The 14,552-nt window shown below is 37.7% G+C and overlaps 2 protein-coding genes and 1 long non-coding RNA gene across 4 annotated transcripts; 1 reads left to right on the plus strand and 2 right to left on the minus strand.

The window, feature by feature from the left end:
- Positions 1-1,093: 1,093 nt before the first annotated feature.
- Positions 1,094-8,367, minus strand: LOC127259467 (uncharacterized). Its single transcript, XM_051286825.1, has 6 exons — positions 7,678-8,367; positions 7,436-7,542; positions 6,287-6,349; positions 1,929-2,532; positions 1,291-1,833; positions 1,094-1,195 (listed from the first exon to the last, which is right to left on the minus strand). The coding sequence occupies exons 1-6, from the start codon at positions 8,365-8,367 to the stop codon at positions 1,094-1,096; spliced, it is 2,109 nt and encodes a 702-aa protein (XP_051142782.1).
- Positions 8,368-8,926: 559 nt separating this feature from the next.
- LOC127259269 (uncharacterized) lies at positions 8,927-9,980 on the minus strand. Its single transcript, XM_051286477.1, has 2 exons — positions 9,399-9,980; positions 8,927-9,321 (listed from the first exon to the last, which is right to left on the minus strand). Exons 1-2 carry the CDS (start codon positions 9,951-9,953, stop codon positions 9,247-9,249), a joined length of 630 nt encoding a protein of 209 aa, XP_051142434.1. The 5' UTR covers positions 9,954-9,980; the 3' UTR covers positions 8,927-9,246.
- On the plus strand, positions 9,962-13,822 carry LOC127259270 (uncharacterized). Of its 2 annotated transcripts, none has more exons than XR_007840474.1 (7): positions 9,962-10,384; positions 11,142-11,236; positions 11,434-11,539; positions 11,813-11,960; positions 12,037-12,205; positions 12,300-12,470; positions 12,919-13,822. It is a non-coding gene; the product is annotated as an uncharacterized LOC127259270 (long non-coding RNA). The 2 variants fall into 2 exon arrangements; XR_007840475.1 differs by having other exon boundaries at positions 12,967-13,822.
- Positions 13,823-14,552: the final 730 nt, after the last annotated feature.

Consider the following 14,552-nt stretch of genomic DNA (forward strand, 5'->3'; position numbering starts at 1 on the left):
AGGCAAGATGTAAAATATATTGGATAGATTGATTATGAATTGATGAGGAGTATGTTTTTTGTACCAATTTAAATTTCACTGTGCAAAAAATAGTCCCAGTATAAACCGTTGAATGTGTATCAATTGAGTTCATTGATTTTGTAGATGCAAAATTTAGTCCGCCGGCGGCGTTTCCGTTCACATAAATATCTTCACAAGTTTTGAAAAAATCTATATATATATATATATATTCAAAAATATTATATTAAATACTAATTTCTTTCCACAAAATGTCACGAAGTTATTTAATTTTTCTAAAACTCACAAATCTGTGTAAATGGATTAATTCGGCAGGATTGAATTTTTATATCGAGGCTGGTAATTCATTTTTTTCCTATTTTTTTTGTAAAAAGAAAATATATATACTTTTCACGGGGGTAGACTATATTGTGCTCACATTTATAATCAAAGCTATTGAATATGTATATATATATATATGTTAAGAAAATTAATTGTAAGGCAGAATGAGTTTTTATTTTATTTTTGATAAAAATGGAAAGTGATATACCCACCCTGTCAATTTGAAAAGTATATTATTTTTGGCGTAGATCGAATTTATAAATAATATTATTTTAATTATAAAAGTAATTCAAGTATAATTTTTTTTTTTGTGTAATTAAAAAAAATGATATTATGGTAAAATAAAAGTATTTGTAAAAAAGAATTAGAATCCATTTATATAATTATATCAAATAAAATGATTATAATTGTAGTTAGACAACCAATCAACGATTGCGAAAGTATGAACTATTTTTTAGCTCATGTTAAAGAAAGAAGAGCAATTTGGAGACAACTAATTAAAGGGGAAAAAATTACATTTAGAACCCAAAATATCAAAATGAATTGAAATCTACAGAGACAGACAAGAAGCACATCGACCAGACTATGTGTGCAAATCAATCAGTACAAAGCTAAGGCACAATTACTTAAACTTACAGTAGGCATTAATTCACCATTAGCTACAAGGTGCATGAATATATATATATATATTAGATTGTGGTTTAACTGTGCCGCCTCTGAGCTGATCCACAGCAAGCTGCAACGATCAAGAACACTACAATGCACTTATCTCGCCGTCTTTGCATTCATCTACCGACAGCAACAGAATCGACTCCTTCCCCGAAGGCAAAACTCTGCAGCAGTCCCGTCTCGGCGACTACAAAATCAACAATCAAAACACATCACCATCATCATCATCATCAGCATCTGTGATTGATTAAACCCTAATGAATAATTGCATTCATTGCTTACTCGCTTCCAGCGGTTGGGGTCGGGCCTTTTCATGACAATGACGGACTTGATCTGATCCGGCGGCGCCGCCTTCCAGCGGCAATAGGGATAACTGTCGCGGTGGAAAGTGTAGATCCCCATGATTTGATCGCTCTCCTCGTCGTACTTGATGGAGCTTAGGTAGAACATGTACGGCTTCTGACATGGCTGCCGCGCCACCGGCCTGGTGTTGAAGGCGTAGGCCGTGTAGTCGGCTCTCTTGTACCAGTTGAGGAACGTCCTCGTCGGCATTTCCAGCTCCCGGGGAGACATCACGCCCTTTATTATTTGTACGACGTAGCCCCAGGAGATCGTGATCGACCAGTTCCTTTTCTTGTCGTAGCAGATCGACTGCTGGACTATGCTGCCGGAATCGTGTTCCGCCGACTCGAACAGCCGCCGGAGCGCCTCCACCCTGCTCATCCCCGGAAACACCGGATCCACCACGTCCAGGTGGTGCAGCGACACCAGTGGCGCCACCGGATGGGCGCCCAATAGGCCGAGGAGATTGCCGTACACGTCGTACTGTATATGATCAAGAATTGAATTGGGGATTAGGATTAGGGTTAGGGTTAGGGTTAGGGTTAGGGTTTCGAATTGATTTGAATTGAATTGCTTACTTGGTGGAATCCGACCTCCTTGGTGAGGGGGACGCCGAGCTCCGCCATACAGGCCTGAATCCGGTCGTCGCTGCCGTAGAGGCCGGGGTAGCGGCGGATGCAGTCGTCCTGCATTTTTTCGAGCTCGACGGCGAGGGGGTAGCTGATGGCGAAGCCGCCGCCGCCGTAGGCCATGGCGTAGGAGAAGAAGATGTTCTGGATGTGGCTCTCGGAGGAGCTGCCGATGTAGTAATATTGGGTGTGGTCGTATTTGTTGAGGATTCTAATCAGGTTGTCCACGACCAATACGGTGTCGTCGTCGCCCATCACGATCCACCGGACGTCGGAGAGGCCGAGCCGTACGGTTTCCGATACGACGCGGGAGATCCGGAGGGCGGCGCGGCTGCCCTGGGGGTGGCTGTAGGGAAAGTCGGAGGTGTCCTCGGAGATTCGGATCTCCGGCAGGGAGGCGCGGTCCTCGTCGGAGACGGTGACGTTGGTGTCGAGCCAGACCACGCCGCGGGCCTCGGCGGGGCGCCACCATAGCTTGATGTACTCCTTGCGGGTTTCCCAGAGATTGGCGGAGCCGGCGATGCCGAAGACGATGTGGTTCAGGTGGGTCCGGTGGGGATCGTGGTCCGGGACCAGATCCGGGTCCTGGGAGGATGAAATAGATGCGTTGGCGAGGTCTAACTGGGAGTTGAGGGGGAGGATGGAGGTGCAGTCCTGGGTGAGGAGGAGGAGCTTGGTGGAGTAGAGGGAGTAGAGGAGGAGGAGGAGGAGGAGGAGGAAGAGCGGGAGGGAGACGCGGTGGTGGTGGTGGCCGGCGGCGGAGATGGAGGAAGGACGGTGGGAGGAGGAGGGGATCATTAGGAAGGCGGGAGGGGAATGGCGTGGCTACCATGAGTTTAGTAGAAAGAGAGATAGAATATGGATCTGAATGTGAATAATAATTTGATCGGACGAGGGAGTTAATTGGTGGATCGTACGTTGTTTCGTTTACGTTAAGGTTGTTGGGAATTTCCGAATCAAACGGCGGAACACTTATATATGTACGTATATAAATAGTAATTATAGATTGATTAATTTTGATTATTGTTGAAAATGGCAATAAAAGAAGGATAATTAAGATAAAGACAACGAGAGAGGAAGAAAACTCATGTACTAATAATTAATTTCTAATCTAACTAATTAATCTAGTTAATTAATCTATGCGCCAACTCAATTATACTTTAAGAAAAAAAAAAAAAAAGAAAATATGTTTTACCTGAAGCGTCGGTCACAAATCCAATCTTTACGTCACCGTGAGGTTATCTTTGCCTGATTAAACAAGTATCTTTGCAGATGTGTCTGGGAGATGTACTTTTGCTGTGTATTCCAATTTGACTAGGAAGTTTAGACACATGACTGCATAATACAATTTGTTCGAGAGTTTGAATTTTGAATTGAGATTTAAATAGTAAATATTTTGAATTTGAATAGTTGTACGATGTGATATAAATAAGAATTGATGTGATGTTTTGAATGTAAAATTGAATTTTCTGTATAATATAAAAAATGAAAAATAAATGTTTGATTTAATGTTTTTGGTAGGAAAATTTTGTGGGAATAGTAGAAATCCCACAAAATCCCTCAAACAAACACACCCTTATAATTCTTTTCTTGCAATTTAGTTCAACTTTCTTGTTTTATTTTAATTTTATAATATTTTTATAATTTATAAAAAGTTTTTATTTTATAAAATGATATTGCCATCTAGCTAATTTGTTCTCCTTATTAGTTATTGTTTTCATTAGTAAATAATTAGGATGAATGGATCAAAATAGAAAAAATAGATAAATTATTTGAGACAAAGATAAAATTATAAAAGATTATATTTAATAAATATATATTAATTTAATTAAATATTTAGTGCACATGCAATGCACTCACAACTTTTTATTTTTATCCCATCAATAACCAAATATTTTTATTTATATTTAATACTCTTCATTTTTGTTTATAAAATCAGTTTCAATTCATTATAGATAAATAAATAAAGATATATATTTTAAAAAAATAGTATACTAGTAATAAAAAAATAATATCAATAATTAGATTCTCCATTTCTGAAAAAATCTAACCATACATTATTTTAATAATAAATCTAAAGCAAAATTTTCTCAAACCGGTCTGTTGAATTTGGAAATTCTGTGGACAAAGTAACTATCTAAATATATTTTTATCTATTACTAATTTATACAAAACTTGTATAATTAAATCCATGCTGATAATTAAATCAAACTTTTGTTTAACACTTCAGGGTTTAGCTAAGATTTTATTTCAAAATAAATTTCAGGTTTCGGTTCAGGTCGGTTCAATTCGAGTTAAGAATGTTTTGGGTTCGGATCGGACTCGATTATGTATGAATATTTAGTATATAAATAGTTATTAATTTAATTTGATCGATTGCTCATACTTATATATTTAAACATGATAGACGATAATAATAATAATAATAATAATAATAATAATAATAATAATAATAATAATAAATTTCATCACGTGGTGCTGCTAGATCATGACTTAATCTTCTTCTTCTTGTTACCCTTCAAGAAGACCTCTGTAAGAACCGCCTCCGATTGCTGCATGGTTGCCCTCAACACGCTAATTACCTGACGTGTTTAGCAAAGCAATGCAGGAGATGGCGGACATGGGCTCCACTCCCAAATTGTCCATCACCATATAACTCACCTCACCCTTCACATACCCAACAGAATCGCCGCCTCCTTTGACGTACGTACAATTGATCGTCATTTTACAGGAGCAAACAGGACAAATTGCATCTCTACTATCCGTGACATAACAGCAGAAGCCGTTATAACACATGTAGAAAGTCCTTCCAGACGGCGGCGGCGGCATGGAATCTTCCGGCAAGAGGGCAACCCGGCCGCAGTAGGGCTGGGACATGGAGGGCTTCGATAGGGCGACCCTGGTCCGTTCCGGCTGCTCGAAAAATGAGCCGTCGAGGTCGTGGATGCTGTCGTGGAGCCTTTCCAAAGACCCCAAAATTTGTTGGTCCTTGAGGAGAGTGACGACGGTGGCGAGGGGCAGCGACAGAATGTAGAAGACGAAGTCGACGCAGTCTTTGCTGGCCTCTGCGAATAGGACCCTCTTGGACTTGCTGTCGATCATCAGCTTCAACCTCACACTCTCCATTGCTGATGATCGATATATATATGATGAGGATAAGGATCGATCCTCTAGCTCCTTTATATATCTATATGTTATAACTAATTTACTGGCTGTTTGAGTACTGTTTGATCAGTTTAATTAATTAATGAGGGAGATGGCTGGTCGATAAGGGAATATATATCGCACCCACTAATCCCATATTGAATACAGCATCGAAAGAAATATTAGCTTAGCGGTTTCGACACATTTTCAAAAGAAAAGAAAATGATATATCACATTCACATATATCTATACACTTGAAAATTTCAAATCAACAAAGAAGTAACATCTATACAAAAAAAACATACGTACAATGGCTATCTATATATGAAACCTACATCAAACATGATCAAGAAAACAAAAGTGGCATTTAGAACGATAACCAAGATCAAGATCCATTCATTTCTTCTTCTACTCTTAAAATGATTCCCTCAAGAACGCATTTGTAAAAACCGTTTTCGACCTCAGAGCAGCCTTCATCACCTTAATAGCCTGTCAATGTCATCCCATCAAATTAAATCAAACCAATTTCAATTTCAATTTCAAATATATATATATATATATATATAATTAACCTCTGGGTAGCCCAATTGAACGACCCTTTCCTCAACTTGAAGCCCGCCGAGCAAGGCGGCGCGTAATTCGGGCGACAACTGCGGCCGCACCACCAATTTGTCCGTCACCGTATACGTATCGAGCTCCGACACAAACCCCCGCCCTTCTGGCGGCGGCTCCACGTACTTGAGAGTCCCCATCATCGCGCCGCCGCAGATAGGGCAAAGTGCTCCCCGATAATCGGCGACCTGTTGTCGGCACAACGAGAAGCAAGAAGATGTACACGTGTAGAAGGTCCTTTGCGGCGGCTCAAAATCGTCCGGCAACAGCGGAGCCGCCGGAAAGTATGGCTGCGCCACCCAGGGTTTGAGCAGGATGTCTTTGGTTCGATTAGGCTGAAAAGAGGACTCGGAGAGATCTTCGATGCTGTTGTAGAGATCGACCAAGGAGCCTAACCAAATATTTTCCTTATTCAGGAGACCGACGACGGTGGCGAGGGGGAAAGAGAACCAATAGAATAGGAAGTCCATGAAGTCCTTGCCGGCCTCCGCGTAGACGACTCTATTGGCTTGCTTATCGATTATCAGCTTCAACTCCACGACGGCGGGAGAGGGGGAGGGGGAGGAGGAGGAGGAGGAGGAGGAGGATTCCGCCATTGATATGTAACTGTCTCTCTGCAAAAACGACTGTGAAGTTTGTTAAGAGTGACAACTGTTTTTATATAGGCGGGCAATTAGGTAAATACCGTTACATTGATAATTGATAATTAGTTAATTTTAAAACATATATTTTCTTTAATAGGAAGTAATCTAGAATGATTGGAAGACATGACTGAAAGTATATATCCATGTTTCATTTTAGGGCTAATGATAAGAATGTATAAATTTTGATTTGAATATGAACAGAGTGATATAACTGTTGATGAAAAGCCTGGAGGTGGATAGGGGTAATTTTGTTTAATGAAAGAGGTATACACCATCACCATTTGATAGATTGAATTCTGTTCTCATTGTCTGTACTGTACAGCCATGGTTATGGCAGAAACACAGTATGAGATTGATCTGGGAAATTATCTTATGGCCTTTGATCTGTTCATTTAATATTAACTAAAAGTTTGGTTCATATCCTGAAATTGGGTTGTTCTGTGATCCATCCAAGAAATAAAAATATTTATACATTGATTTGATAAGAGGTAGAATTAGGGTTTTATATGGATTAAATGGACTTAGGTAGCACATTTTAAATATTTATATATTGAGTGTATGGTTTACTTTGCAACTCTTGATTTTGTTTGTTCATAAGAACTTGTTTTTAGTATTTATTACATATTTAACTTTAAATATGCTTAAACTCGTGAATAATCGATTTCCTTAGTCAAGATTTGAAAACAATTTGTAATACATAATTTGGTTTCATTGATTGGTTTATTTATTTATTTTTGTTATTTAAAGAACATCTATACTCTATAATTTAATTTATTACTATTATTTATTTATATATAAAATTTGAAAACCGGAATGTTTCTTTTATCCTAAATTTTCAATTCTGTACTATTTTTTTCTTTTCTTTCACAAATATCTATTCGAACATTATTTTCATGTTAAACCCTAACCGCATTTTTTTTAAAAAACTAATAAAAAGTAACACACATTTCCTCTAGTTGTGGGAACACTTGCATGTTGGCATATGAAGAAAACTGCTAGAATGAATTTAACATTTGGGTGATATATGAAGAAACCCGTGATAATTAATTTCAGCACGTGCTACTTCTAGTGCAAGATCTCTTCTTCTTGTTGTTATCCTTCAAGAAGACCTCTGTAAGAACCGCCTCCGATTGCTGCATGGTTGCCCTCAACACACCAATTACCTGACATCATTAACCAAAAACAAATATATATTGATAATCAAATTAAATTAGATTAAATCAAACTAATAAGCAGTTAGCTTGTAAAAACATCCAATTTCAAACCTATATACATATGTATATATATATATATATAACCTCATTGATGCCGAGTTGAACGACCCTTTCTTCCAAGAAACCCACATTTTTTACATCAAACCTGTTTAGCAAGGCAATACAGGAAATGGGGGACATGGGCTCCACCGCCAAATTGTCCATCACCATATAACTCACCACCTCCTTCACATACCCAACAAAACCGCCGCCGCCGCTTCTATTGATATACAAAATGGTAGTGGCCATAACACGGCCGCAATTAGGACATTTTTCTTGTGGGTTATCTGTGAAATAACTAATGCTCGTGCATCTATAACACCTGTAGAAGTTCCTCTGAGACAGCGGCGGCGGCGGCGGCGGCAAAGCATCTTCCGGCAACAGTGTAACCCGGCCGCGGTAGCGCTCCGACATGGGCGGATTCAGTAGGGCGGCCCGGTTGAGTTCCGGCAGCTGGAAATATGAGTCGTCGAGGTCGACGATGCTGTCGTGGAGCCTCTGCAAAGACCTCAGAATTTTTTGGTCCTTTAGCAGAGAGACAACGTTGGCGAGGGGCAGCGACAGCATGTAGAAGAGGAAGTCGACGCAGTCCTTGCTGGCCTCTGCGAATAAAACCCTCTTCGACTTGTTGTCGATCATCAGCTTCATATTCACACTCACACTGGTTGGTTTTGCCATTGCTGATGATGGTGTTGATTTTTCCATTGCTGCTGCTGATGGTGTTGATTTTTCCATTGCTGCTGCTGATTATGAGAATTGGTGAAGATGGGGTTCGATCATTTCTTTTATATATATATGTATATATTTTACTGCAGATTGGAGGGAGGGGTCGATGGCTGTTGGGGTTTTCAAGGTTTGATCTATTTAATGAGGTGTCTGATAGATAATAATTAATGGAATATATGTATACCAAGAGCCACTAGGATTACGGGGAACTTTTTTTTATTTATTAGTTTTAAGAAAAATGAATTGAAAATTGAATGATATAAGAAAAAAGACATATATATATTTATTTATTTTTTATTTATATGACAAGATAAATATAAAGTAATTAATTATTAAAAAAATTAATTTTAATTTCAATATAATTAAAATTTATTAATTTTAATTTCATTATAAATAATTTCTTAAAAAAATTAACGAAAATAACTAATGTATATTCCGGTCATATTATCCCAAGACTGTATATTTTTGTGTTAAATTATATACAGTCCTGTTATTATAGTATAATTCTACAGGACGTCCACGGCCGAATATTTTATCTTAATCTAATTATTTTTTGTTTGTGGTACCATTTTTAAAAATATAAAATATTCGGCCCGGCATAGTCCGGCAACAAGGCAGCCCGCCCGCAGTAGGGCTCAAACATCAAGGGCTTCAATAGTCGGGCCTTGATCCGGCCCGCCCGCTGGAAACATGATTCGCCGAGGTTGAGGATGCTGTCGTGGAGCCTTTCCAAAGACCCCAAAACTGATTGCTTCTTTAGCAGAGATAAACAAATACATCACTATCTATATATGAAGCCTACCTCAAACAATGATCAAGAAAATGAACAAAAGTGTCATTTACAACGTAACCAAGATCAAGATCCATTCATTTCTTCTTCTACTACTCTTAAAATGATTCCCTCAAGAACGCATTTGTAAGAACCATTCTCGACCCCAGAGCAGCCTTCAGCACCTTAATAGCCTGTCAATGTCATCCCATCAATGCAAATCAAACCAATTTCAATTTCAATTTTAAATATATATATATATATAATTAACCTCGGGGTAGCCCAATTGAACGACCCTTTCCTCAACTTGAAGCTCGCCGAGCACGGCGGCGCCGGAGTTCGTCGACGACTGCCGCTCCACCACCAATTTGTCCGTCACCGTATACGTATCAAGCTCCGACACAAACCCCCGGGCTACCTCCGGCGGCTCCACGTACTTGAGAGTCCCCATCATCGCGCGGCCGCAGATAGAGCAAAGTGCTCCCCGATAATCGGCGACCTCTTGTCGGCACAATGAGAGGCAAGAAGATGCACACGTGTAGAAGGTCCTTTCCGGCGGCTCAAAACCGTCCGGCAACAGCGGAGCCGCCGGAAAGTAGGGCTGCGGCACCCAGGGTTTGAGCAGGATGTCTTTGATTCGATTAGGCTGAAAAGAGGACTCGGTGAGATTTTCGATGCTTTTGTAGAGAATGGTCAAGGAGCCTGACCAAATATTTTCCTTACTCAGGAGACCGACGACGGTGGCGAGGGGGAAAGAGAACCAATAGAATAGGAAGTCCACAAAGTCCTTGCCAGCCTCCGCGTAGACGACTCTATTGGCTTTCATATCGATTATCAGCTTCAACTTCACGACGGCGGGGGAGGGGGAGGGGGAGGAGGAGGAGGAGGATTCCGCCATTGATATGTAACTGCCTCTCTGCAAAATTAACTGTGAAGTTTGTTAAGAGTGAGAACTGTTTTTATATAGGCGGGCAATTAGGTCAAAATCGGTTCCATTTCGATTAGACCGCGGTTCTGGTTTGAACCGCCGGCTTGAAACTAGCGAACCGGCCGTTCCAAACCCTCTGTCGTCGCTCTTTCTCCGAGCATCCTTTTATTGAATCTGTAAATTGTACAACCGCGCAGAACCATACCACCGAAAATACAGGCTTTCATTTTGAGTGCTGTTTCTAATTTTTCATATTCGGGGAGTAGGAACTGTAAGCCGTTTGAATGCAGGGGAGGTAAATTCAATCACGCCGATTGAATACAGTGAAGGTAGCTTCGTATTCTTGAATAGGATCTTGGTTAAGTATTGAATCCCAAGTTACTTCTGATACGTTTCTGTTTTTACTCTTGTTGAAATTTGTTGGTTCGCAGACTTATTTTATCTTTGTTTTTGGTGCTAGAATGAAATTTTCGTAAATGTTTTGGGTGTATCTGTCTCGCTGTTGCCCCGTTTTAATATTGGGAATTATCAGTTGAAGCATTCATTGGCTATGTGTGGATGTATTTTTTAAGAGACTTTAGATCGAAGAATAAAACCTGTTTTTAGTCATGCCAACGGTATGATAATTAGTTTATTTTAAAACATATATTTTCTTTAATAGGAAGTAATCTAGAATGGTTGGAAGACGTGACTGAATTATATCCATGTTTAATTTTAGGACTAATGATAAGAACGTATAAATTTTGATATGATCTTGAACAGAGTGATATAACTGTTGATGAATGTAAACATGTGAATGTTCTTGAAAGATAAGCCTGGAGGTGGATTGGGTAATTTTGTTTGATTTTAACCTTTTGACTACATACATCCTAGCTTGGAGATTCTTCTCTCATTTGGTTAGTTGCTTATAAAATATGTTTCCAACAAATGAGTACAGGTGTTTTGAGTTATAGAACCATTTTTTTTGTGTCAAACCAAATCATCGGCTATGGATTTAAAGCTACTTTATGTAATTAGTTGGTGGGCTATATAATGTTTGCATCTGACATATTAAGACTGATGTATTTTTAATGAATTAATGAAAAGATATTGCAAACTGACACTTGGAAACGGGCGTCATGGCTATGCTAGCATCAATGATGGCAATGATGTACCAATCGTCAAGGCCAAGAGTACTGAAGGTATGCAATTTAGTATCTTTGTTCTTTTTTATTCTGGTCCACAACTATATGTTGATACATATCGTGTTGCTTGTTTTATAACATAATTATGAACAACTATTATTTAGCAGATTCTTTGCTTCAAAATTTTGTAAATTTAGTTGCCACTAATCATTGATCCCATCAGTTTTTTGTAATAATCAGTGTTTCTTTTCCAGAACCTGGAAAGTATCTGTTGTCTGAGAGACGTAAAGAAAAGAACAAACGGGAGAAAAATCACTTGAATAATCTGAAACAGGCTGCTAAAGTTGGTGCTCTGCCAAGGTTATCTTCTTTCCATCCGAGCTTCAATATAGCCAACATGGATCAGTCCTTGTGTTTAATATATGGTTTCTGAGTAGGAGGGTACTTTATCCTTCACTTTGTGATACTTCTTGATTCGTTATGTTTATTGTTGTTGTGGCTGAGGTATTATTCATGTATACACCTGTGTTGAGTGTCATTCTTTTCCTCCATATTTTTGCTCTGTCAACCATGGTGCATGTTACAGGAAATAGCTGAAACCTTGCTGCAGAAAGCTAAATTTCTGTTTTGCAGCCATGTTCAACTGGCCACCACTGCTTTACCCATAAAGGGACCCTAGAGAAGTCCAAGAAAATTAGCAAGGATGAGTTACAAAATGTTGCTGGAATTGCAGCAACTTCAACAGCAAGTGGTGGAAAATTTGACAAAATGTTACCAAATGGTGTGTGCTTCTTGCTTCCCTATGCAGCCATTAAGCTTTGAATGGTAAGATAATATACATGTATTTGTGTTTATAGGTTTAATAGTAAGTAAGCAGGCCAAGGATTTTCTAATTCTAAAATTTATCTGCAAGCAGTTCCTACCAGTGGTTGAAGGGTTGGGAATGGGTGCCATGGAGAGACAGAAAACTGAGAAAGTTTTGAACAAATCTCCAAAAGCTCACGTGAGATACTCAATGTAGAAAAGGTTCTCTCTCTCGTGGGCTATTTGTATCATGTTCTTTCTCTAAAATTTCAGCTTCATGGTTTGGTTAATTTTTGGTTTTGTATCAATGTTGTAGGCTGTTAACATGTACAATGTGAATAAGGAAAAGGGGCAAAGAAAACAAGGTGGGCAATCATCATCCTCTGGCAAGATGAAACCTAACAAGAAATCTTTCAAGAAATCATCTAAAAAGGGTCCCTCATCTAAAAAGTGTCCCTCATCTAAAAAGTGCTCCTCAAATAAGAAGGTATCGAAGTAATCAAAAATTTATGTTATTTGAAAGCAAAATGCATAACTTGCGTACTGGTATTAATACTTATTTTCTTGTTTTCCCCTGATATATTTTTCCCATTGTAATTTAGTATTCCATATACTTCCTATAAATTTGGGTTTATGTTTCTGCTCATCTAGATGCACTCCCTGCTTGTGTAGTTCTGTATTATTCGAACTAAGTTGGATAATGTGGAATTTATTATTTAATCTTCACTTCGCAAGCGATGCCCTTAATGGATAAGATTTTATTATTTCTACTGGAGGTGATGTAATGTTGAGTTTAATAAAATTTGCTCCTAGTTTCAATCATAGAAATTTTCAAATGTTCATAATTGATATCCTTGTTACTACGCTTTCCATACTATGAATAATAATATTATTCTTGCAATAGTATGTAATGATGGAAATATTTACATTTATAGATATATGGTTTTCGATATCAAAGATAGCTGACAGCTTACTTTTTCAAGACTTCCTTATCATAGCCACCATGTATAATTGTCAATAAAGGAGGAAGAAGATAAGGATCACATTCTTGCTTTGCTGGATAGAAGGTATGAAATCTTGCTCTTCCATATTTCATTTTATTTTATTTTTTATTACCTTTTTGAGAGATAAAATTATGCCCTCTATTATTTGAGATATTTTTAGGCAGCTAGTCGGATTATATTGATACTGTTTCTTCAGTGGGTTTTGGATGTGATTGCTGGTTGGATTGTGTTTGTGTCACTTGCTATCTAAGAATATATTGAGTGAAGAATCATTGAGTGTTTCTATTAGAGTAAATGTAAATTGACATGTTATAGGATTATGGTAGTAAATTTGCCAAAAATGAGAAAAAAGTAAAAATTTAAAAATAGAATAGTGAGATGAATATGAAAATGATAAGAGGATATGGAAAGTAGGGTGGGAATGGGAATGAAAAATAGTGAATATGCAAAGTGGAAAGCAATGGTGATAGAGAATGAGATGGAATTTTGGCAGCATGTGCTGATTTGAATTGAATGCAAGCAAGACAGACAGTCGAGCCATATAATCGAGAGAGAGAGAGAGAGAGAGAGAGAGAGAGAGAGAGAGATGGACCATTTCACGTGCCCATAGGTCCCATTAGTTCATCATTTCACCCCATTCTCAAATCTCAACTTTATTGATTTATTTCATTATTCATCTTTGTGGGTAGGACTTAGGAGATGTACTCTGCACATATCAATAAATCATTATTGCCCTTTACGATTTGAAGAAGTGCACTTGAACATATATGACTGATTTTTTTGTTTTTATGTTATTTTTCTAAAAAATATTACATTCAATTCCCTTTCTTGAAAAGATTATGGATGTGTTATTACTGTAGAAATAGCCAATCTTATTTACAGACATTGTAGTTGATCTAACTATATGGGACTTGACAGACAACTATGTTAGTTGAAATTACGTGCCGAAATCAATAATAGTTGTGACTGATAGGCAGATAATATCTCAAATTCTAGTTCAATACATTAATTGGCATTGTGATGTTAAATTTGATTATATATTAATAAATAATAATAATAATAATAATGTGTAGGGAACAGTAGTCAATTAGGCAATAAATGGATGCTGAATATGGTATAATTGATTAGTGTCTTAAAACGTTTCACATATGAGGAAGTGACGAATCATCACTTAGTTTACATCGCACACGCCCACTTCCCTTAAGAGAATTCAATGAAAGCAAAAGCATTTAATAAATAAATAATAATATATGATTGTGTAACCAACCAACAATTTAATTATTTAATTATTGATTGGTTCATATAACCAACAATTTAGTTGGGACGCCTATGCTTTTTCTCATCTAATTTTTTAACCATTTCTAATTACAAATTTCAGCTTTATATTTCGAAAACCACGTGAGTGACTATTATAATATAAAAACAATTTTTAATTGGGATATTGATTTACTGTTCTTTAGGGCAATCTTTATTTATTTTTGTAAAATATTATTTACAATAATGAATCTTGATGAAAAAGATCTTGAAGCTTAGAACATCGAGTATTTTTTTTTAATATATGTATA

This window comes from Andrographis paniculata, unplaced genomic scaffold (genome assembly GCF_009805555.1).
Source record: "Andrographis paniculata isolate CXL003 unplaced genomic scaffold, ASM980555v1 Contig60END, whole genome shotgun sequence".
NCBI classification, from domain to species: domain Eukaryota; kingdom Viridiplantae; phylum Streptophyta; class Magnoliopsida; order Lamiales; family Acanthaceae; genus Andrographis; species Andrographis paniculata.